The sequence below is a fragment of the Linepithema humile genome, chromosome 1 (genome assembly GCF_040581485.1).
Source record: "Linepithema humile isolate Giens D197 chromosome 1, Lhum_UNIL_v1.0, whole genome shotgun sequence".
In the NCBI taxonomy this organism is placed as follows: Eukaryota; Metazoa; Arthropoda; class Insecta; order Hymenoptera; family Formicidae; genus Linepithema; species Linepithema humile.
This window is the reverse complement of record NC_090128.1, coordinates 6,131,175-6,152,337: the sequence shown is the minus strand read 5'-3', so window position 1 is coordinate 6,152,337 and position 21,163 is coordinate 6,131,175. Positions and strand designations below refer to the sequence as shown.

Genomic DNA, 21,163 nt, shown 5'->3' with positions numbered 1-21,163 from the left:
TTTTTTTCGCTAAAAAATAAAGCATAATGCAAAATTTACATTGGTCCGTTATTCAACATGCAACATATCGTAGCCAATAAAAAAATTGCTTAAGCTCTTTTCTCTAACCGCAGTAGTATTCCTAAATGGCTGCTTATGAACGTCGTTGCTGGAAACACTGTTATGACATCTCTGTTTATTCTTTTTCACAGGTTAAACGATGAAGAGCGGGAAATATATTGTTGAACATTGTATGTTGTAGACAAAATAAAAGCACGATTATTATAGTTATACATTGTTAATTCGCGATATTAAAATGAGCGCAAAGTTGGATAATTTGCTTAATCAAAAAGACCGAAAGCAACTACACGAATTCGTGCAGAAGACATCGACTGAGGAGGTATTTTGTTATTTATATTAACTTTATATAAAATTACAAATAATATGCTATGATTCTTTGTGAAAATAAGCCAATGTTAAAACAGATAATTTCTTTTAGCTGACAAAAATAATATCTACCAGAATATGTAATTCAGATATTTCCAAAGTATTGGATGAGATCTTGCAGGTGTGCTCAGAATCTGAAAATTTATATTCAAAAAGACTCAAGCTGATAGAGTCTGTTTTAAGAGCTTTAGGAGAAGCCAAAGTTTCAATCAGTCATGCAAATGACATTGTAAATCGGATAGTGGTAGATTTTCCAAAATATCCAAAACTGCATTTGATCAAATTGGTGGAATTTTGTCTTGCTAGTATTCGTAACAATGATGATGAATTTAGAAGGTATACAAAAAATTATACATGTATCTTGATATCTTTTGTATAAAATTATTCTCATAATTATTGTTGTCAATGATTATAAGAATTGTTTTTATAATAAAAGCCAAACATGAACAATTCACTTGAATATTTTAGTTGGAAAGATTTATTACCTATTTTGTTGGAAGTATTGGAGGAAGAAAAATATATTACTCATATGAACAATGAAGTGTCTGGTTCTAAATATAAATCTATTATTATTAACAACATATGCAACAGTGAATGGAACACAGAAATTATACCTTCATTAGCAACAATGTTCAGGTAAATATTCTTACAATTTTTAACAAAAAGAAAAATTAAAGGAATTAACAATTTATAATGATTGCTTTTAGAGATATATCTTTAGAAAAGGAGGATCATTCCACAGTAATCACATTATTCTGTACAAGGCTGCAAAACGTACCTCTTGAAGAAGTACCTCCTTTTGTGCATCAATCATTAAGATTATGCACTAATCAGGATAATAAACATCTTTTAGAAGCATTACGAAGATATTTTACACTGCAATTCTCTCAAGCTAATTCTGATGATAAAGACAGCATTGAGACTATAAGTAAGAAGATATAGGAAATACAGTAATTTAAACGACATGAAGATTATAATAAGTACGATATGTTTATTTATTTTAATGTTTAATTATATTGAATTACAGATATGATAAATCCCAAGGAAGTTCAAAATATTGAAAGTACAGTATTATATCACATATATCAAGCAGCACAGTTGAATCACCAACATATAAGAGATTACATTAAGTATTTCAAAAGTGTGTTGCACATTCCTGAAGTTTTATTGGAACCTTTTATGCTTTCTGTGTTACTCACAGTTGCTTCTATCGATGAAAATCAGGTAATGATTCATATTAATATAACATTTTATTATCATAATAATTAATTTTATACATTTTTTTACACTTTGCTTACACTTTGAATATTATTGACTCAATATAAAATTGTAGATTTTTGAAATGTTACGGACGATTATTAATAAGCGAAACGAAAATGATGATAGACGGAAAAATAGTATGTGGTTGAGAAGTCTGATTTCCGATTCTTGTAGTATAATGACTGTGATAGGGCGTGTCCTCGATGCAAGGTAAGTATACAGTACATTTTGTATCAAATAATATAATAAAAAACAAATAGCTTATTTTAATTTTGTATTATTCTTATTTGCAGTAACAAGGATCGTCATTTAGTGCTGAAAGGACTTGTGGATTTGGCATTTGTTCTCATGGCTGCAGAAAATAAATCAAAAACAGTACCGCATCCTTTATGGCAGATTGGTATAAATATACTTCAGAAGATCATGAAAATTCATCATGAAACAGTCGCGACTGTCTTTCAAACGTTAATTGATAAGATAATGGCAGGTGGATCGTGTATTTCTCAATACACTGGTAAAATCTCTAAATTTTAACATACTAGTATTTGTTACAATGTGTTATAATTTCTAAGCACTAACAGCTATTATTATTTATTTGCAGATTGCTTGGCATACATGTGTCGTAAATTAGCGGTTCTTGTATTGGGTCATCAAGATGCTATAATAGCTCTTTTTGATCAAATCTCATCTATACCTGGAGAGAATAGCATTTTTATCGTTTCCGCAATATTTCCATTGATACAAATCTCAGTCAGTCTAAGAGACAATTTGATCTTAATATTGAGGAAGACTCTTTACAGAAAGGGCACGGCTAATCGACAAATGGCAGTCAGTGGAATTTTGGAAATGCTGAAAAAATTAAAGATGCACTCTTTAAGCGGTCTTGTGATGAGTTCAAGTCAATGTGCAAATTCATCGTCGACTGGTACAAGTTCCTCATCCATATTGACTCAGGTTTGATTAATTACATCGTTAATTGAGAAACTTTTGTAACTGCAAAATTACTATGTAAACTTCTATTTTGCAGGTAACATTGGAGAGAGGTACTCCTGTAACAGGATCCACTTCGAGATACAATAGAACTTTATGTTATGACGTACTGGGTATTTTACGAAGATGTTTTACTCATGAATGCAAAGTCCGATTACATTTGTACAACGGTACGACATCGAAGAAGTCATTATTCATTTTGCTCAAAATTCAAATAGTTAATTATTATCAGTTTTGTACGATTATTCAGGTTTATATGAAGCTGTATCGCACAATACCGAGATAGCGGAATATGTATTAGAAATGTTACTGCCGCATTTTGAAATGTACTATGAAACGGACGAGAATGTCGTGATCCCAGTTAAATTGGAATTATGTACGATTGTACAAGCAGATGAGGTTGTTCCGCAGGAACCTCTGGCGGAACTAATATCTATATTACAAAAGATTTACATCAAGTCGGCTTTAGCGAAATCATCTCTTATAAATGATTTGGCTATAATCTTGGAATCTCTCTGCAGACGGATGTCGCAACTTGAAACGGAACATTTAAATCTGGTAAATTTGAAGGAAGATTAGATTTAATAAAATTCTATGTTATTTATAATCATTAATCTCTGATTTACTTTTTTTTTTAATAGGATGACAAGCTTGATTTAAACAACAGTAGCAGTATCAAAACCCAAGAAAAATTACAAAATGTTTTATTAATAGTCAAAATTTATGAGGCTCTCATGTCCTTTAGAATTGACGCATGGTCTGTGGATTGTTCAGATACTGCACAAAGTGTTAAAAATCTATTCAAAGGATACATGAGATTTGTTGAGTTTACCAAGGTAGAAAATAAAAATGTGTTTAATACATATATGCATTTACAATGCATTATAAATATTTATATTCATAATTGATGTAAATCTTTTTAATTTTGCAGCGCGTACCAAGAGTTAAAAAAGGAGAAGGCAAGAAGGCTAAAAAGACACAAAATGATACAAATAATACAACCATCAAAAAAACTGCCCGGACAAGCAGCATAAAGCTACCACCTAGCATCATGGATCTGTCTGCAATATACAAAATGCTGTCACTCTTCTACTTGTGAGTATCTTTAAATTTAAATGTGGTTTATAAATATATGAACAATTATAATTACGTTACAGGAAATCCGTTTCTTGGACAACTATGGAGCAAGTGGCTGTGCTAGTAGAAAACCATGATTTCTATCATTATATTCTGCGAACGCTAATGCAAAGCTTACAAAATGTTAAACTGTTGTCAGAGTATAATTTACGGAAACATAAGAAACAGTACATGAAGACTTACTTCGAAATTGGAAAGTAAGAAATGTGTGAAAGTGCGATATTCGTGTTCATGCAAAATGTTAATTCTTTTTTCTACTATTTTTAGATTATTGTTTGATCATGTCGTAAAGGACTTTAAAAAAGTCCTTGATAAGGACGAACCAGGCACTACATTAGCATTAGAATGCTTTAAGGAATTATGTTGCTTAATCTGCACAAGCTTTACCTCCGAATTATTGCAATTTCTCAATGTTATTGTTTGTAAGTGTTTAAAATATTTTTATAAGAAATTTTTTTGTATACCTCATATATAATATTATTTTTTTACAGCTAATAAAACAACTCGTTCAAAAGATCTTAATGTACAATTAGAGAACGTGATTTCTGTTTTAAGAGCGAATTTCAAGACATTTCTTAGTGAGAAGGAAGAATATGAGGAAAATTTCAAAAAGATACTTAATATATTATTGGACATTATACATCAACTCACGCGAGAAATCAACTTTTATGAAACGAATGGCAATGAGGTTGGTATTCTTTTTGATAAATAATTGTCACTGCTTTATAAAATAAAAAAAGTTAATAGAATATTAAATATTAAAATTTATTGTATAAGATATTTGATTCGATGATGGAATTCACACAATTGGAAAATATAGATCCCCAAACTTCTTTAACTATTTTCCAAATTCTCTTCTGGATAGAAGAACGTAATAAAGAATACGGGGAATTATTATTAGATGTCACGTTTGCATTGTGTGAGAAAGTAGGCAACATCGATCATGTATGTATAATCTGTATACCATGTATATGTGTTTATTTTATTGTAACTATGTGTGTGAAAACATAAAGATTTTTAATTAAATATTTCTTGCTCATAGGCTGAGATGTCAACAACCAATAAGTTTAAAATTATTTACGAAGATACAGCGTCGCAGCTTTACAATTTGGTGAATAGTTCGATAAAGGAGAAATTGGACAATGTGTCTTGGTTGTTAATGCGGCTTAAAGCAGAGCAAAATATAACTTATCCGTCTGGCACGGATCTGGAAGCTCGTATGTATACGATTATGTGAGAATGAAGTATTTGAGAATACAAACTATGTGACAAATATGATTTAATCGTATTATTTGTAAAAATCATTAATTACTAATATATTTATTTTACAATTGGATTCTACTTTCTTTGATACTAATATAAAAATGTTTAATTACAGATCAAGAAAAGCTGAAAATTCAAGAACGTAATTTGTGTAGACAATTGTCACATGTTATACAAATACTTTATACATTAGCCAATGTCGCTATTAAACCAGGATCAACCACGGAATTTATGTTCAATAATTTAAGGACTTTATACAACATACTTGGCAGTCTTACAAAATATTTCCACGGAAAATCCAGTAAACAAAATGCAGCCTTTCAATCAGTCAAGTACAGCCATTTTTTATACTCTGTACATGCTATAAGATAAATTTGTTGGCAGTTTCCATTTTAATTTTCTATATGAATCTTTTATGTAATTTCAGATTTATTCAAGTGATTCAATCGGCCGGGAAACCATTGAAATCTGCATTTTACAATTTAGTAACACATACCGAAGTATTGATTTAAAATATGATTTAACTTTATTATTTGAAAAATGATACACTTACTAATATACTTACTTTTATACAGGAGAACCAAAGTACATCGAAGAAAGCTGATTCTTACGTGCAAAGGAACAAGATTCTGAAGGAGACTAAGACAATACCCCGAGTTGTATATGAAATCGAACAATTTTACAAAGAGATTTTAGCACTTGAAAAAAAGACTGGTGTAAGTGTACTTTTTATAAAATTTTTATAGCACATTAAGAAAGAAATTTATACTGTGACATGTATTTATTATTTAGATTCCACTTGAGACTTACATAAAGCATAGCATAACGCGAGATTTCCGTATAAAAAACACACAATTAGTAGAAGCATTCGACAAGATGGATATCAGTATGGTAAGAATATTTATTAAGTTTTTTTTTATATATTTCATATATAAGTAATTTTTTTCATATTCACAATATTGTAACAGCTGAATACACAGAATTCGTCTCGTAATGATACATCTAATTCAAATATAAATGATACGTCTACAAGAACTTCCCCGGAAATATCATCTTCAAAACGATCCAGAATGAATGACGTATCTATGGAACTGTCTACGGAATTGCCGCCTTCGAAGCGATCTAGAACTCGATCTAGAAGCGAGTTAGACTCTTGAAAATAGGTATCTTATTTCGTAGTTTGTACATCTTTATATATCTCAAATATTTTTTACTTCTGTATAAAGTTTAAGTTTACGTTGTTTCTATATTTCTTGATAAAGATTTTTAAACAGAGAGCTGCAATTACAGTACGAGCCATCGGTAATACAAACAAGAGCGTCGTCTGCATATCTGAAAGAAAAATTATTATTTTTCAAAAATTGATAGATTAATTTAAAGTGTACTAAAAACACTATTACGCATTTACTTAGTAAGTTGTCCAGTCTCCATTATTATCGAGAATTCGCTGGCATCGTCTTGGCATCTTTCTGTAAGATTTTCTGCATATTGTTGCGGTAATGACCGCCAAATAATTCGGATATGGCGACACAATTGTTTTAACGTGAACATACGCTTTTCTTGAAGCTTTTTCTTACTAATGGCCCACACATTTTCAATTGGATTCGCATCAGGCGACTGCGCAGGCTAATCCAAAGTCTGAATACCATTTTCGTAAACGTCGCTTTTCGACATGCTCTGGTTTGAAGAAAGGTTTCAGTATCGTGCTACGCCAAGAGATGTTCACCTCATGTAATCGCCTTTGTAGAGTCGTTATACTTATGTTTACTTTCTTTTTGGCCAATAACTTTTGTCCTTGTCGCAATGTCAACAGAGAAATTTGCTGAAATAATTCTAAAATGACTTTATCTTCTTTTTTCGACGTCCCTCGCGTTTTTCCTCTCTCGGGCAATCGTCAACATTTTTTAATTCTTTGTATCGTATTACCCACTTCCGTACAAAGTCTTCTGACTTATGCATATATTTTGCAGCAGCTTTATGTCATTTTAGGTCCTTTACTGTGAGTACACAAGAACACTGCCTCAAAACGTTTAGCATACGGCGCACTCATTTTATAAATCACGTATTCTTATCACAATGGAAAATAATACTGGCGTTTTTATAATAAAGCGTAGTAGTCTTCCCCCTTCCTTAACGAATACCATAATAGTGGAGCTCTCTAGCAATTTTTTCTTAAAATAATCTAGCCGACGCTCTTGTTTGACAGACTGTATATAAAAATTAACACATTAAATATAAATATTTTATTACACAATGTTTAATTTATGAAGCGTAATATAATGCTTTATAATACATGCAACACATTAGTCATATCATTCATGGTCATATTGCAGCTATTTCGCTGATATTTTTTTAAGAACTGGTCTGCAATCCTATGTTAAACAAAATGTCACTTGAAATTAACAAATTATGCAACGAAATCCAGAGGTCTGTTGAATCCACCCTTTCTGTTCATGTACTGCCTGTATTTTCTCTTCAAAATGACATGAACAGCGCCCACATCATTTCCATCTACTTTCTTTCCTTTAGTAGTATCAAAGTCACAAAATCCCATTATTCTCATCATCTCTTGTTCCTCCGGTGTTTTTCCTTGAAGATCCGCTTCTGCAATGTGGAAAGAACTATTACATTTTTAATCATATTAATAGTATGAATTTTATTAATCTTTTTGGTTCTCACAAATCACAATCTACTGTATCTTAAAGAATATAATACCTGTGATAATAGGTCGTTCATTTGTGGAAGGTTTTGGTTTTGACCTATGTTTTGATCTATCACGTTCTCTTGATCTAGATCTGGTGTATGACCTTCTATGTCTCTCTCGCTCACGGTCTCGTTCCCTGTCTCTGTCTCTCGACTTCGCTCTATCTCGTTCTACGGATCTGCATAAGATTTAATGTTTTAAAGCAAAGCAACAGCAACATGATAAATTAATGACAAGTTATTCTTTTTCCCAGGTTTTACCTTCGTCTTCTCTCTCGTGATCGTCTTCTTCGCCGGTCTCTGTCACGTTCTCGTTCCCGAGATCGATCTCTTCGTCTTCCTGGCGATGGTGTGCGACTACGTCCCATTCTATAAAATTATATGTATTATAAATAATAAAGTCTAAAATTAATTATTGCAAAAAACAATAGAAATTAATACAGCATTTTGAAGTCGTCTAATAAGCAGGTTTTAAGATATTGATCTCTTACAAATTAAAAACATTGTTACAGTTCTGCCCTAACCATTTATTTCACAAAAATTATTTGCAATATGAACACGAACTACCAATTCATTTAATTACTCGATAAATGAAACTTACGTCAATTGTTCAAAGAATCAAAGTAAGAATTTGCATTAATTAAAATGACATTTTATTTATAATATAGATTATACATTTATTCCAAACACTACCTTCTCGCACTTATGTATATACTTATTTAGGGATTTTTTGGTATGTATGTTGTCTCGAAGGACTCCAGAGGAGCTACAACTTGCAGCATAATTTTTGTAATCCTAACCTAATAACGTAAATTAGCATCCGTTACAACAACTTTTGACAATTTTTGTGAAAATTGAAAAGGAAAGGAGCGAAAGTAAATAGCGATATTGGATTCTCTGCACGATAATTTATAGATAAAGAAGTAGAACACAATTTTTCACGAGGATGGACGACAATGCGCGCACGCTTTATTGTGGAAATCTAAGCGATAAAGTAACCGAGGATGTTCTCTACGAATTATTTTTGCAAGTTAGTATTCTAGAAATTATCCTAATAAGAAAAGGATATGTAATGTGTCGAAAAGAAAAAAATCTAAATCAGACATACTTACTCAGTTAACAAAATGTTAGGGATATTCCGCAGGAAAATTGAATCAAAGGTTATTCCTAATATTTTGATGAGTGTGTATATGAGATTGAGAAAATACTATTTTTGAAAATATAATTAAAAAATATCTAATAAATAATCTGTGTAGACTTAATGCAGATATGTTTATGCTATGATAGGGAGGTCCTGTACAAAAAATAAGTATTCCTAAGGACCGTGATGGGAGACAAAGACCATTCGGATTCGTCACGTACAAACACAGAAATTCTGTGGATTATGCTTTGCGTCTATTTGATGGTACCAGATTGTACGATCGTCCCATTAATATGCAACCAAGGAACCATACAGAATCGCATCCAGCAGAACCACCTCCGAATCCAGTTCAAAATTTGAATTATATGTTGGAACTGGGTCAGCAAATGATTTTAGGAAATTATCCACCTCAAATCAGCGATATTGCATTTGACCCAAATATTTCACAAGATGCTTCAGGATGTCAGAGGCAAGTGGATGCAAACTCTGGTAATGATGATAGGAATAAGAGAAACCATCCTTATCAGAGAAACAGAGATAGAAATCTAGATAGAGACAGAAATCGAGACAGAGATAGAGGAGATAGGGAAATAGAGAGAGATGGGAAAAGAAATAGAGAACGAAATCATGGCGATTATTACAGAGACGAAAGATCATACTATAATCGTGATAATAATTATCGTTCCAATGGCTACTCACGATATAATGATCATAGAAAAAGATGGACTTATCATTAATACCAATTATATTCTGATTACATATGTCGCTGATAAGATTTTCATTTAATCCTTAAATTTGCTTTGTTTAACATTTATTCTATTTTTTGTTTTTTTTTTTTTTTTAATTTTATTATGCTTACTTCAAAGTATATATAAATATATTGGTATTATAATTTTTGATCCGACTCTACAATTGAGTAAATATTGTAAATTCATATTTTGTAATATATAGACTGAGTTGTATTAATTCACAAAATAAAAAACGACCATATAATCTATTATGAGTTAATATTTCAAACAACTAATCAAGATACTGAAAAATTTTGACAAATTGACTTAATGTCAAAATCGAATACACCAAAAGGTATATATTGTTTAGTAACAGAGAAATTGTAAAGTTCATAAAACCAATACTAACCATTACTTCAAAATAATTACAAGTGACGTATTATTTTTTACCACTAAGACACCATTGAGAATGTCATTATTTTGAATTGTTACCAAGATATTGATTTGTAAAAGATTGTATGATATCTAATAATGTAAAGTATTATATCACATAAGCAAATGACTTAAATAAATTAATATAAAATGATTTATTAAGCAAAAATTATATATTGCCTGAAAAACATACCTATTAATTGCATACAAAAACACACATATTCTACTAACATTGATGTTCAATCACACAGACAGAATTTATTTCTGGTTATTATTACATCAATAAATGTATCTTTATATCAATAACAATCAATAATTTGTACGTGCATCGTTACATCAATATCAATAAGAGAATGAGAATTTAATTGTAAGTTTTATTTTTGTATTTACATATGCTAACAAATATTAAATACATAACAAATATAGTATGACTTGTACTGTTTTCTTAGGCTGTCTTTTTCTTTCGTCTGCTCGTCTTTAAAGATACGAGCAGCTTTTTGTGCCAATGTAATCACAGCTGCATTGATATTTCCGCTTGGTAGCGATGGAAGAATCGATGCATCCACGACATATAAATTTTTCATATTGTAAACTCTGTAACAAGCATGAACATACACATGATAAAAATATGATCTATACATAATAGAAGTTTGATCATTAACAGAAGAATACATATTACTGGATGTAATAAAATTACATGCTTTAGTTGATGTTTAATGAAAACTTAAAGGAAAAAAATTTTAATCTGTATTTTCAAAATCTTTCATTTTGTATCCTAATACAATCCTAGTATATTTTATCTGTCCTCTCTAAATTATGTATAAGTTAAAATTTTTTTATTTATTAGTTCTGTTAGCATTAATCGTGCAATAAAGCATGCATCTCTATTACATCTTTATCTTGTATCCTTTGTTTTTTCTAGTTTTCAATTAATGATAATTACTTAAATGATGCATCAACAACGTCACCCATGCGACATGTACCAGCTGGATGGTAAGACGTCAATGTTAAATGTTGTACATAACATTTCCAATATTCTTTAGTATCAAATACATGGTTTTCGCAACCAGGGAAAGATTTTCGATTGAGAGACGCACCATGAGCTCTCAAAACATTCGTTTTTAAAAGTTTCTTCACAAAATCTAAACCTAAATATTCATATATTTGATTATGTGAAATACTATATATTTCATATTCGTATAGAAATGCTTCTTTACGTTTTAACATACTGTGTACATTTTAATCACCTGCTATGAGAGTATTGATATCGTCTTCATTTGATAAATACTTGGGATCAATTAGCGGTTTGTCAAAGGGATTGCTGCTTCGCAATCGTAATTCACCGCTACTTTTAGGATGTAATAAAACAGGTGCAATTGTTACTGTATTTTCATACGAAAGAGAAGCAAAATATTTGCTGTAAACCTAGAAGGGAATATTTATAAAAATTGAACCTCTTCTCCTCCCCAAAAATATTCAAATGCTTTTTTTAAGTTTCTATTATTTACACATTTATTTGGCGCAATTATTTAATTTGTATATACACATACCTCATCAGAAATTCCCAACGCTTTTTTAAAAATGAAGCCATAGTCTTTAGATGCCCCCAGAGGTAATATCATTAATTGCAAATCTGGTATTGTAGATTTATTTCTATGTAAAGTGCTGTGAAATGTCCCCAATACTTCAATACCTGCTGACGTCCATGGTCCTAATTAAATAAATCAATAAATTAATTTTATCACAAGATTAAAGTACAATAGCAATATATATGTATTCAACAAAATTTTTTTATGATTATATTATTTTCTTTTTAGTTGCTATATCTACTAGTAATTCGACAATTTAAAAATAGGAAAAGATAGCATAATCTCTGAAGGAAGACAAGTGCATTTGCATATGTATCACTAATACTTCGTACTTTATTTATAAAACATTATTTCACCTTTTCCAAAAAGGAAATATTCGAAGGCTGACATAGGATTAAATATATCGAAGAGATTCAATCCAAGACTTGCATTAAGCATAATCAAATCGAGACCGGTTAGTATATGATCCATCAAAGACTGACCAACCGGCAAATCATTGATCACGTTAATCTAGATGACATACATGGTGAGTTATACAATTACAAAAAATAAATGTAAATGAGAGGTACTTATATTGAAAAGTAAGTGGTTTGATTATATTTTGTTAAAAGTTGTTGTGTTTATAGACTTAAAGTTGATTATTAGAAATTACTTACACCCAAATCCTCTAAATGCTTTTTTGGTCCAATTCCAGATAACATTAACAATTTAGGGCTCTCAATAGCACCAGCAGTTAGAATAATTCCTTTATTTGCTACTGCAATATATTTCTCACTAAATCTGATAAATTCAACTCCCTCAGCTTTATCCAAATTCACTAATATCTTTAATAGTAATTATTACATTTTACTAATCTTTGCCACACAAAAAGAAGCAATATTTTTTTCAAATAGACTTACTTTGGTGACATATGCATGAGTAAGTATGGTCAGAGCGTGGTTACGTTTCTGATATAGTACTTTGTCTGAACTCCACCTTTTGCCATTTTTCATTGTCAATTGAGCTTTCATGAAACCTAGATAATAAATCAAATATGTAAAAATACAACATAAACATGTATAAAATATCAGAAATAGATAATAGATAATTAGAAATAGGTAAGAAATAGATACCTGTGCTCAATTGTAAATTTATGTTTCCTACATCATGTTTCAACTCTCTCAATGCCTCTAAAATTATATCAGCAAACATAGAATTCCATCTTAATTCACTGATGCTTACTGAATCATCATTTTTCGCAACTGCCTCTAAGAACATTGAGATTTGAGGTAAAATTTAAACATATTTAAATATATCTAAAAATTTTACATAGATTTATAAATCTGCATTTATAAATCTTATATACCAGTAAAGTCTGGAAACCATTTTTCATAATCCATCCAATGTCCCAATACATAAGCCATGTAATTTAGACGACTTGTTCCTCCAAGAATTTTACCTCTAGGCCATCTGCTTTGCTGTAACAAAATCTGTGTAACAAGCGTACATATCTTAGATTTAAAAAAATGCAAATATACTTACATTATTAATTAAAGCCTTACATGCATGCTCTTGAGGAATGGTAATGTACTGCCAATCATAAGGGGTTTTTTGAATCATCGGTGCAATAAGAGGTATGTCAAAAAAAGGTGGTGGATCACCACCTGCTTCTAACAGTAATACATTATACTTGTTATCCTCTGCTAAAAGTGTTGCTAGAATTGCACCGGAACTACCAGCACCAACTAAAATAATCCCAAATAAGTAAAAGAGAATAATATTATGGTCTTTAAAATTATAATAAATGAATGTGTATTGCAATAAATGGCAAGTCCATTTTATTTAACAAATACAACCGAATGACAAATAGAATAAATATAAAAGAACAAGTTATTTTTCACAAATTATTGAAAGAAATACTTGTAAATTTAAAGTGTATATATTTAACATTTAAAAATGTTATTGTATATCAAATCTATATAAAAATTTATCAGACAAAACATTTGTTTTTATGTTTATTCGCTTTTCATTTGTAATTCAATTTATTCTAATTAGATGTACAATACTTACCAACAATATAATCATATTGTTGCATGTTTTGAACATTGTCAAAGAACAAGTGAAAATATACATCCAATATATACGCAAAATAAATATAAGAAAAAAATATCGTTGTCAATGTGCTAATAAGCACGAGTAGTAGTAATTTTATGAAAATATCCATTTTTTCTAAATATCTTGCTTTTGTAGATTTATCGCCGAATTAATACATACTGAAACATGTTTCTTATCTGTGAATGACGAAGACAACAACAGTGAATAGCGGATTATCTGTATCTCTCTTATTTATGGTGCATCGAAGCCTTTATCTTGGTTTTGTGCAATGACGAATTTACGCTGATGCAAGATTAATATAGAATTTAATGTAAGACATTAGATACGCAATAAAAAAAGAGTATAGTTTTTAGGAATTAATTTAGCGTAAAATAAAATTTTTAGAAAACACATTTTCTTGATTATCAAATATTATTACGCGGATGATGGACACAATGTGAATCTTGCATAAGGGTAATCACCCTTTGTAGCAAAACAGCGGATAAAAACATTATGTAATGAGTTTATCGCTCATTTAAATATGCAACGAAAATACGAAAAGCATATACATAATCAGAGATTATGTATAATATGTGTATCTGTCATATATATATATATATATATATATATGCATGCGTATGTATAAACAAAGGTTAACTTTCTCGATAGCAATTACACTGCTCCTGCCTTTTTGAAATAAAAGTTGTTCGAAATCTGTTTAAACATACGTAAACTTTGTATGTGCAAGATTTGCATGTGATAATTCATCACTGTTTTCAAAATTTTTTATTTGATCTTTTGTTTTGTATCAATGAGAACTTGTATTATCATATACAAATGGCAGTTAAGGTTATGAATGTGGTCGCATCGATAAATGTGAGATAGCAGATTGCGATGCATTTTCTAGATATACGAATATAAATACTTTCTAGTCGATCGATTTAGATAATATCTTCGTAAAAGAAGTATAAAAGAGGTGACGCATTACAATTATGGCGTCGGCGATTGAAGTTCTGGCAAAGCAGGCGATGAAAACGTTTGGTGATTGCAGAAACGTCAGCTACCGGCTTTGCCAGAAAAATTTGGACAAACTATATAGTTTGATAAGCAAGATAACTGCTGAGGATGTAAAACTTGATAAGAAAACTCTCGATTACGTCAGTAGGCAGCCGGCACCTATGTGTGTAATAGATATATTCGAAAACAAGGACATAACAATTGCGATTTTCATACTAAAACACGGAGTCAGGATGCCCATGCATGATCATCCTGGAATGCATGGTTTGTTAAAGGTAAAATGCATATTAAAAATTTTTGCATATTAGAATTGTACGATACACAGTGCATAAATCAATCAATTCTAATATAGGTAATCAGTGGTATGGTGGAATTAAACAGCTACAGCTTGAAGACAAAGCATGATCATATAATTAAAGGGAACGAGGAAATCACAGCCGTCAGGCATCGACCAATTTTTCTTCATAATAATTTACCTGCTTATATTCTTACACCTTCGGAAAAGAATCTGCATGAAATTTCATGCATTGAAGGTCCTGCAGCTTTCCTGGATATTCTCAGCCCACCATACGATGTTGACGAGTATGGCAAAGGACCAAGACCGTGTACATTCTTTAAGACTGTCAAATCTAAGTTATGTACAGAACCCACAGATATAATTGAAGAAGTTCAGTTATCGATCATAGAAAGTCCACCAGATTTTTATTCCACGAGTTTAGAATACATTGGACCTCCATTAAAGAGTTACTGCAACTAAAATAATCTTCATTTTTTTGATTTGTAAGTTTTACCTTTTTCAATATTTTACATATTTATGTAATATGATTTTCATCTCATATAAGATATTCAAAACTTGAATTTTTTATAATCAAGACATATCGTTAACATAACTGCTTCTACCAAGATCAAAAGAATTCAAAGACGAGTGTAGAAGAATCAATCTACATTTCCATTTTTAATTTTTAGTTTATAAATAGGTTGTACATTTTGTTAATGTATAATTAGTTATTTATTTTTATTACAAAATATTTTACATTCATAAATTTTATTTTTCATAGAAAAAAAAAACGTTTTAAATAATATATTTCTTTTATCTTAAGTTTTTATCTTTCCAAATATTTGTTATTTATTACAAAATATTTATTATTATAAATTGTAAGCTAAATTTGAATTAGGAATATTTGATGTATTTTCTCGATACATAGTACAAAGAAAGATTATCACAAAAACGGGTAAATTGTATAGTTTAAATATAAAAGATTAAAATAATAGTTCAAAACAAGTGTTAATAAATTCCTAACGCGGAATTAGGAACATTATAATAATTATAGAAAAAATTGTATATGTTACTTTCAAGTAACATTGTTTTCAGAAGTTGTTTCATGATATTTTTCATGTAAAAATATGTTAGCTTTTTAAATTTTTTTTAATTTTAAAACTAAAGTACTTAAAGAAACTGCATAATTTATCAAATTAATCATTTTTTAAGAGTAAACTGTACTTAATTAATTATTTTTGCATCGCAAGAAATATGTTTAAGAAATATTTATGTATGATGTAAAAAATTGCTGCTAAGAGTCCCTTCTTTAAATTCTATGATTGGACGTGTTCAATGATAATTTATTGTACAAAATAGATTGATTTAGAGTATAGTGGTTTATCTTGTACTTTGAAATAGTTATACAGTTTGATTAGAAGAAATAATATAAACCCGATTAAATTGTGGTTGCAGTAAATCGACATCGTGGAAACCAACCACTAAAATATAAATTACAAAATAACGCTATTAAGACTCAATTAACGATGTATTCCATTATCATTTGATTAGTTTTAGCAGATCTCGAATATACCGGATATATTTCGAAACAATTAGAAAATTGAATACTCAGATAAATTCTATATAAAAAATAATAACATTGTTTTGTATCTTTGTAAGGTGTAATGCCGACGTTGGAAATACTTTCACTATTTGCACGGACAATGGCTATTCGGACAATCTTTACATGATTATTAAGTGTTTTTTAAATCAATGATTTTGGGAACAGTGGCCAAATATTAGGTGTATATACATCACTCACAGCTTCAAATCCCCAAAGTAACAGCATTACAAAACAAAACGTTATAATAAATGTATATGGTATAGAACAAGAAATTTTATCTTGCAACAGGTTATTTTATGACAGCATTTACATGTGAAATTAAATTAAAAAATATAGCCTATATATCTTGATTTCAATAGTAATATGGTAGACTTGTATATAGATATATATGCATAAATTGTATGTAAGTATATTATGTGTTGATACTTACATGTATTTGCATGTGTATGTACATAATATGTACGTGTATATATGAATGTATACTTTACACATATATGTACATACATATGAATTTTGTAGGTGTATCTTTATCTAAGGTCACAATAAAGAATTATAACAAGTATCTGTCACAGCAACTTATCCATTAACTCACTAATTTTTCTCCTCGATAATATTTGCATCTTCTATTGTATGACATGTATAAAATTCAATTTTGATTTTTAGATTAATAATAACTAGAAGAGTAATATAAAGAAAAGGTGACAGTTTCAGGTTTCATTTATCATACAAGGAAGATTGCAGAAAGAGAGTATTATTTCTCTAATATAATTGTTAAAAAGTATTACTATTCTAAATGTTACTTTAAAGGAGACGTCACCTTAACATTGTCCAACACCTTCCTCATGTTTGGAGAACATATTCTTAAATTAAATGTTGAGAATGCCGATATACAATACTTAATTTTGTATGCATATATACAACTTCCTTTATATGTCCGTATTGTAATTGCTATAAATATATAATATGTTACACGATCTTATATATTATATATAATATATATTATATAATATATAAAATATCTTATAAGATTATATAATATATATGTATATTATATCAATGACAATTACATTGGCCAGATTGTTTCCAGACTTAAGTGAAGTATTAGAAAGTCAAACTGCTTTACCTTTGAAAAGTTAATTCTATCGTTAAAAGATAATTCTTACACCCATTAAATTGGCATTCAAATATTCGTTGATGCAATATTTAACTTCGCTCGCTTTCAGAATCTTGTTGCCTTCTATATAATGCCACATTGCTCTCTGTATAGTCCATTACGCGCCGCTGGCATTGCCTCTTGTATTGTTGCTGTTTGTGATATATCTTGAAAGCACCCTTTATTGTTATAAAAGCAGCACCACCCTGTACGTATAAGAAATAGAAAAATGAGTATAATATATGTGATACTAAATTTAAATCCATTTTAGTACAATAATTTGAAGAATTAATATGTACCAATAATGTTCTCTGGAAATTGGAGCTTATACTTTCGAAGAATAATCTTCCGCATACGCTGGCAATGGTTGGCAATAGAAGTGCACCGCAAAGAACACGGGTTGCAGATACTGGATCATTCATTGGTGGTATATCCTCAGATTGTACACTTGTGTCCTCATCAGAATAACTGTAACGATATATTATTACTGAAATTGCAGGCTGAGTAATCTGATTGATATATCGTGCGTCATCTAATTGTATGATCTAGGATTTGTTCCATAATTTTGATTTTATAATCCTATTATTAATTCCTACACACAAAACTAATTATTGATTCTTATAAAATTTGATTTCTGTTTATTCTCGCAAATGAAAATTACTTGCTGTTGTCATTATGTTTTTATGATGTGTACTATTTAAAGAAATTCGATAAATATGTTTTGATTTATAGTAAAAAATATAAAAAATTCTACATCATAAATTAAAGTGATTTCTCTTGCATTTAGGAGTACGATAAATACGAACCTAGTTGGTAGAAAATGCCTCAAAATAGGAACTTTAGATGCGTGCCGTCTTAAAAAACTAAGAGCTTGATCTTCCCACCGAAGCATTTTTCCCAAAACTAACATAATTGGAATAGTTGGCAAACCAACTAGTAAGACTAAAGGATCTGCTTGTTCCATCATGGTAAGGCCATCTTTATGGCCCACTACTTGCATAACAGTAACAGCACCATAAGTTACAGCCGTCCAATATATAGACCCAACTACTATTCCAGCAGCAATGAAAGGGCATACTCGAAAGATAACTGCATCAATAGTATCAAGTATTATGACTAATGGACCTGAAATTGATTCATATGTATGATCATTACAGGCAGTACAATTGAAAGAGAGAGATGATCGAGATATTACCGCAAAAAAAAAAAAAAAAAAAAAAACGTAACATTTGCAATATTAATTAACGTACTCACCCATATTTGGATAAACTATAATATATTCCGTGTTACACTGCGGACAGGCCACAGAGTGGTTAGCATGACCTTTCTGTTTCTCATCGACCCATCTCTGTATACAACCCTGATGAACCCACTTTGTAGTGCCTCGACAGTGACATGGTTTGACCCAGGCTGCTGTAGCATCATCTTCATCTGTTGCAAAGCATACCCAACAGTATCGCCTGCTGAATGAAAAGGTAAATGTTATAATTAAATGATATAAATAAAATATAAAATAATTGCCATTATTCACCTTAATTTTCAGAGAATAATTAAAAAAATACATATTATTTTGAAACTATTCCTTAGAGTTTTAATATAAGTAAATTTAAAAAATTGGAATTCCTAAACTTATGTTCTATATTTTTTTCTTTTTTCTAATGCACATAATATATGATTGTTTCAGGTGACAAGTATAAACTTACTCTTCTTCAGAAGTTAATGATGGTACACTAGAGGTACGCTGATTCGGTGAAGATGCGCCATCAGTAATATCAACTGACAGCTCCTGATCTGTCACATCATCCCATGCATTCTGAGAACTTTCCTCTTCGGATGGTGCCATTCTTACCACTAAATCAGATATTTCTGCTATAAAAGAAGAATAGAAAACATAATTTATAAATATTGTTGGGCAAAAAATCTTGTTTCAAACATCATTACCATTACTAGATTCACTGGCAAGTCTTTCAGCTCTGAGGTTTGTACTGAGTCTCCTTAACGCTTCTTCTATGCTTGGAAGACGCCTAATGTTTGCTCTGGTTATCCCTGATTCAATACGCACTATTCTTCCACGACTGTCAACCCCATATGAAATATGTGGCATATTATCGTCCGACATTGTGTTTCAGCGAACCAAAGCACTTACAAGTTCATCACCATCTTAAATAAACATCATTAAAATAATATTGTTATATATGTTGCACTCTTATATAAAATGTGATTTACGGGCACTAAATTATATTAAAAACTCGTATAAGCTCTCTTATTAGTTTTGATTGACGTTTCAATATAGAAAGGTTATAATAACAAAGACTATGTAGATTATGTATATACAATTAAAATTTTTGCTGTGCACAAGTAAAAATGTATTATGCCGCATAATTTTATGTATTACATCATAATACAGATTGCTTCATCGAAATGTTTTTTATCGCGCTATATTTATCTTAATATTTTGCATAATGATGACATGCATTCATATCGAATAATTTAGAAAGTAACGGCAGACGCCAGACTTTTTGTATCTTATGTCGATGTGATTTACTGAACGATGTAACATACGTAAATCGAGCTGAGTGCGAGCGATTGTTTCTCCTTTCGCGGAATAATGAAAAAAGAATGCACAAATAACAAAAAACTATCCGAACGCGTGAGAGCAACAGAAATTGCGTAAAGTTGCAAATTGCGAAACTGCGAAGTTTTTCAACGTTTTCACGGATCTGTAATGTTTTCCGATTTGACCGCACAACGATTAGTGCTATGTTAAGATATAATGACCGTGGTTTTAAAAGCAAAAAAAGAAAAACCGACAGTTCTCGGCTTGTACTTGTGATTTGTATACATTTCACGGAGTAGTGGCGCGATAGGCATGTTCCTGACGAGCTCTATATGTAGCACGTTTCACGTTAATATTTACTCGATATTTATAAGATCAATTATTTTACCCGTTTTATCTCGTCTGTTCGCTCTATCTTTTTGTTAAATATAAACTTCGGTTGGCAAATCAAATTGACTTTTTCAGAACCGAATCTAATAAGTCCAATGTCATCGTTCAGTCACGTCTGTTCTCGACGCACCACTGACGCATCGTGCACTCGATGCGATACACAATTCATGATATAATTGTGACGAGTGAATTATTATTATACATATATACCTAAACAGAGTATTCCATATGGTTTCTTGTAGCACATGTTAGATTTGGCACAACGGGGGTAAAGACAAAATCGGAAGATACTTTCTTATAACAGAGTTCAATCAGATTAAATGACTTCTGATACTCATAAGAACAGAGTGAAATCCAGTCAATGAGAAAGAATGTAGTTAGTGGAGATTCGAACTCACTTAGCAGAGACATAAACCGTACTTAG

The 21,163-nt window shown here is 30.4% G+C and overlaps 6 protein-coding genes across 10 annotated transcripts; 3 read left to right on the top strand and 3 right to left on the bottom strand.

The window, feature by feature from the left end:
- The first annotated feature begins 159 nt into the window (after nucleotides 1-159).
- On the top strand, nucleotides 160-8,213 carry FANCI (Fanconi anemia complementation group I). Its single transcript, XM_012379765.2, has 23 exons — nucleotides 160-379; nucleotides 479-762; nucleotides 895-1,062; nucleotides 1,134-1,354; nucleotides 1,454-1,650; nucleotides 1,760-1,896; nucleotides 1,980-2,200; nucleotides 2,288-2,640; nucleotides 2,714-2,846; nucleotides 2,927-3,234; nucleotides 3,318-3,512; nucleotides 3,608-3,771; nucleotides 3,834-4,010; nucleotides 4,081-4,235; nucleotides 4,305-4,501; nucleotides 4,591-4,758; nucleotides 4,856-5,030; nucleotides 5,192-5,408; nucleotides 5,504-5,576; nucleotides 5,652-5,792; nucleotides 5,869-5,967; nucleotides 6,045-6,239; nucleotides 8,034-8,213. Exons 1-22 carry the CDS (start codon nucleotides 296-298, stop codon nucleotides 6,231-6,233), a joined length of 4,056 nt encoding a protein of 1,351 aa, XP_012235188.1. The 5' UTR covers nucleotides 160-295; the 3' UTR covers nucleotides 6,234-6,239; nucleotides 8,034-8,213.
- LOC105679635 (U4/U6.U5 small nuclear ribonucleoprotein 27 kDa protein yantar) lies at nucleotides 7,305-8,614 on the bottom strand. 3 transcript variants are annotated; one of them, XM_012379769.2, is made up of 4 exons: nucleotides 8,473-8,614; nucleotides 8,041-8,148; nucleotides 7,792-7,958; nucleotides 7,305-7,680 (listed from the first exon to the last, which is right to left on the bottom strand). In XM_012379769.2, exons 2-4 carry the CDS (start codon nucleotides 8,145-8,147, stop codon nucleotides 7,484-7,486), a joined length of 471 nt encoding a protein of 156 aa, XP_012235192.1. In that variant the 5' UTR covers nucleotide 8,148; nucleotides 8,473-8,614; the 3' UTR covers nucleotides 7,305-7,483. The 3 variants fall into 3 exon arrangements, with proteins under 3 accessions (XP_012235192.1, XP_012235191.1, XP_012235190.1); XM_012379768.2 differs by having other exon boundaries at nucleotides 8,381-8,518; XM_012379767.2 differs by lacking the exon at nucleotides 8,473-8,614 and adding an exon at nucleotides 8,221-8,363.
- Nucleotides 8,615-8,666: 52 nt separating this feature from the next.
- On the top strand, nucleotides 8,667-10,234 carry LOC105679634 (RNA-binding protein 7). Its single transcript, XM_012379766.2, has 2 exons — nucleotides 8,667-8,809; nucleotides 9,067-10,234. The coding sequence occupies exons 1-2, from the start codon at nucleotides 8,726-8,728 to the stop codon at nucleotides 9,655-9,657; spliced, it is 675 nt and encodes a 224-aa protein (XP_012235189.1). The 5' UTR covers nucleotides 8,667-8,725; the 3' UTR covers nucleotides 9,658-10,234.
- A 200-nt stretch (nucleotides 10,235-10,434) lies between these two features.
- Nucleotides 10,435-14,209, bottom strand: LOC105679865 (glucose dehydrogenase [FAD, quinone]-like). The gene is made up of 11 exons (XM_012380155.2): nucleotides 13,719-14,209; nucleotides 13,191-13,393; nucleotides 13,015-13,126; nucleotides 12,782-12,916; nucleotides 12,569-12,684; nucleotides 12,326-12,493; nucleotides 12,026-12,179; nucleotides 11,631-11,791; nucleotides 11,328-11,505; nucleotides 11,024-11,228; nucleotides 10,435-10,674 (listed from the first exon to the last, which is right to left on the bottom strand). The coding sequence occupies exons 1-11, from the start codon at nucleotides 13,870-13,872 to the stop codon at nucleotides 10,476-10,478; spliced, it is 1,785 nt and encodes a 594-aa protein (XP_012235578.1). The 5' UTR covers nucleotides 13,873-14,209; the 3' UTR covers nucleotides 10,435-10,475.
- Nucleotides 14,210-14,392: 183 nt separating this feature from the next.
- LOC105679866 (2-aminoethanethiol dioxygenase) lies at nucleotides 14,393-17,201 on the top strand. The gene is made up of 3 exons (XM_012380157.2): nucleotides 14,393-15,034; nucleotides 15,112-15,539; nucleotides 16,696-17,201. Exons 1-2 carry the CDS (start codon nucleotides 14,735-14,737, stop codon nucleotides 15,514-15,516), a joined length of 705 nt encoding a protein of 234 aa, XP_012235580.1. The 5' UTR covers nucleotides 14,393-14,734; the 3' UTR covers nucleotides 15,517-15,539; nucleotides 16,696-17,201.
- On the bottom strand, nucleotides 16,397-21,114 carry LOC105679656 (E3 ubiquitin-protein ligase MARCHF5-like). Of its 3 annotated transcripts, none has more exons than XM_067361227.1 (7): nucleotides 20,950-21,114; nucleotides 19,734-19,952; nucleotides 19,496-19,661; nucleotides 19,047-19,252; nucleotides 18,599-18,917; nucleotides 18,092-18,260; nucleotides 16,397-17,998 (listed from the first exon to the last, which is right to left on the bottom strand). In XM_067361227.1, exons 2-7 carry the CDS (start codon nucleotides 19,909-19,911, stop codon nucleotides 17,843-17,845), a joined length of 1,194 nt encoding a protein of 397 aa, XP_067217328.1. In that variant the 5' UTR covers nucleotides 19,912-19,952; nucleotides 20,950-21,114; the 3' UTR covers nucleotides 16,397-17,842. The 3 variants fall into 3 exon arrangements, with proteins under 3 accessions (XP_067217328.1, XP_067217329.1, XP_012235234.1); XM_067361228.1 differs by having other exon boundaries at nucleotides 19,047-19,255; nucleotides 19,496-19,658; XM_012379811.2 differs by having other exon boundaries at nucleotides 19,047-19,255; nucleotides 20,950-21,113.
- Between the last annotated feature and the right edge of the window lie 49 nt (nucleotides 21,115-21,163).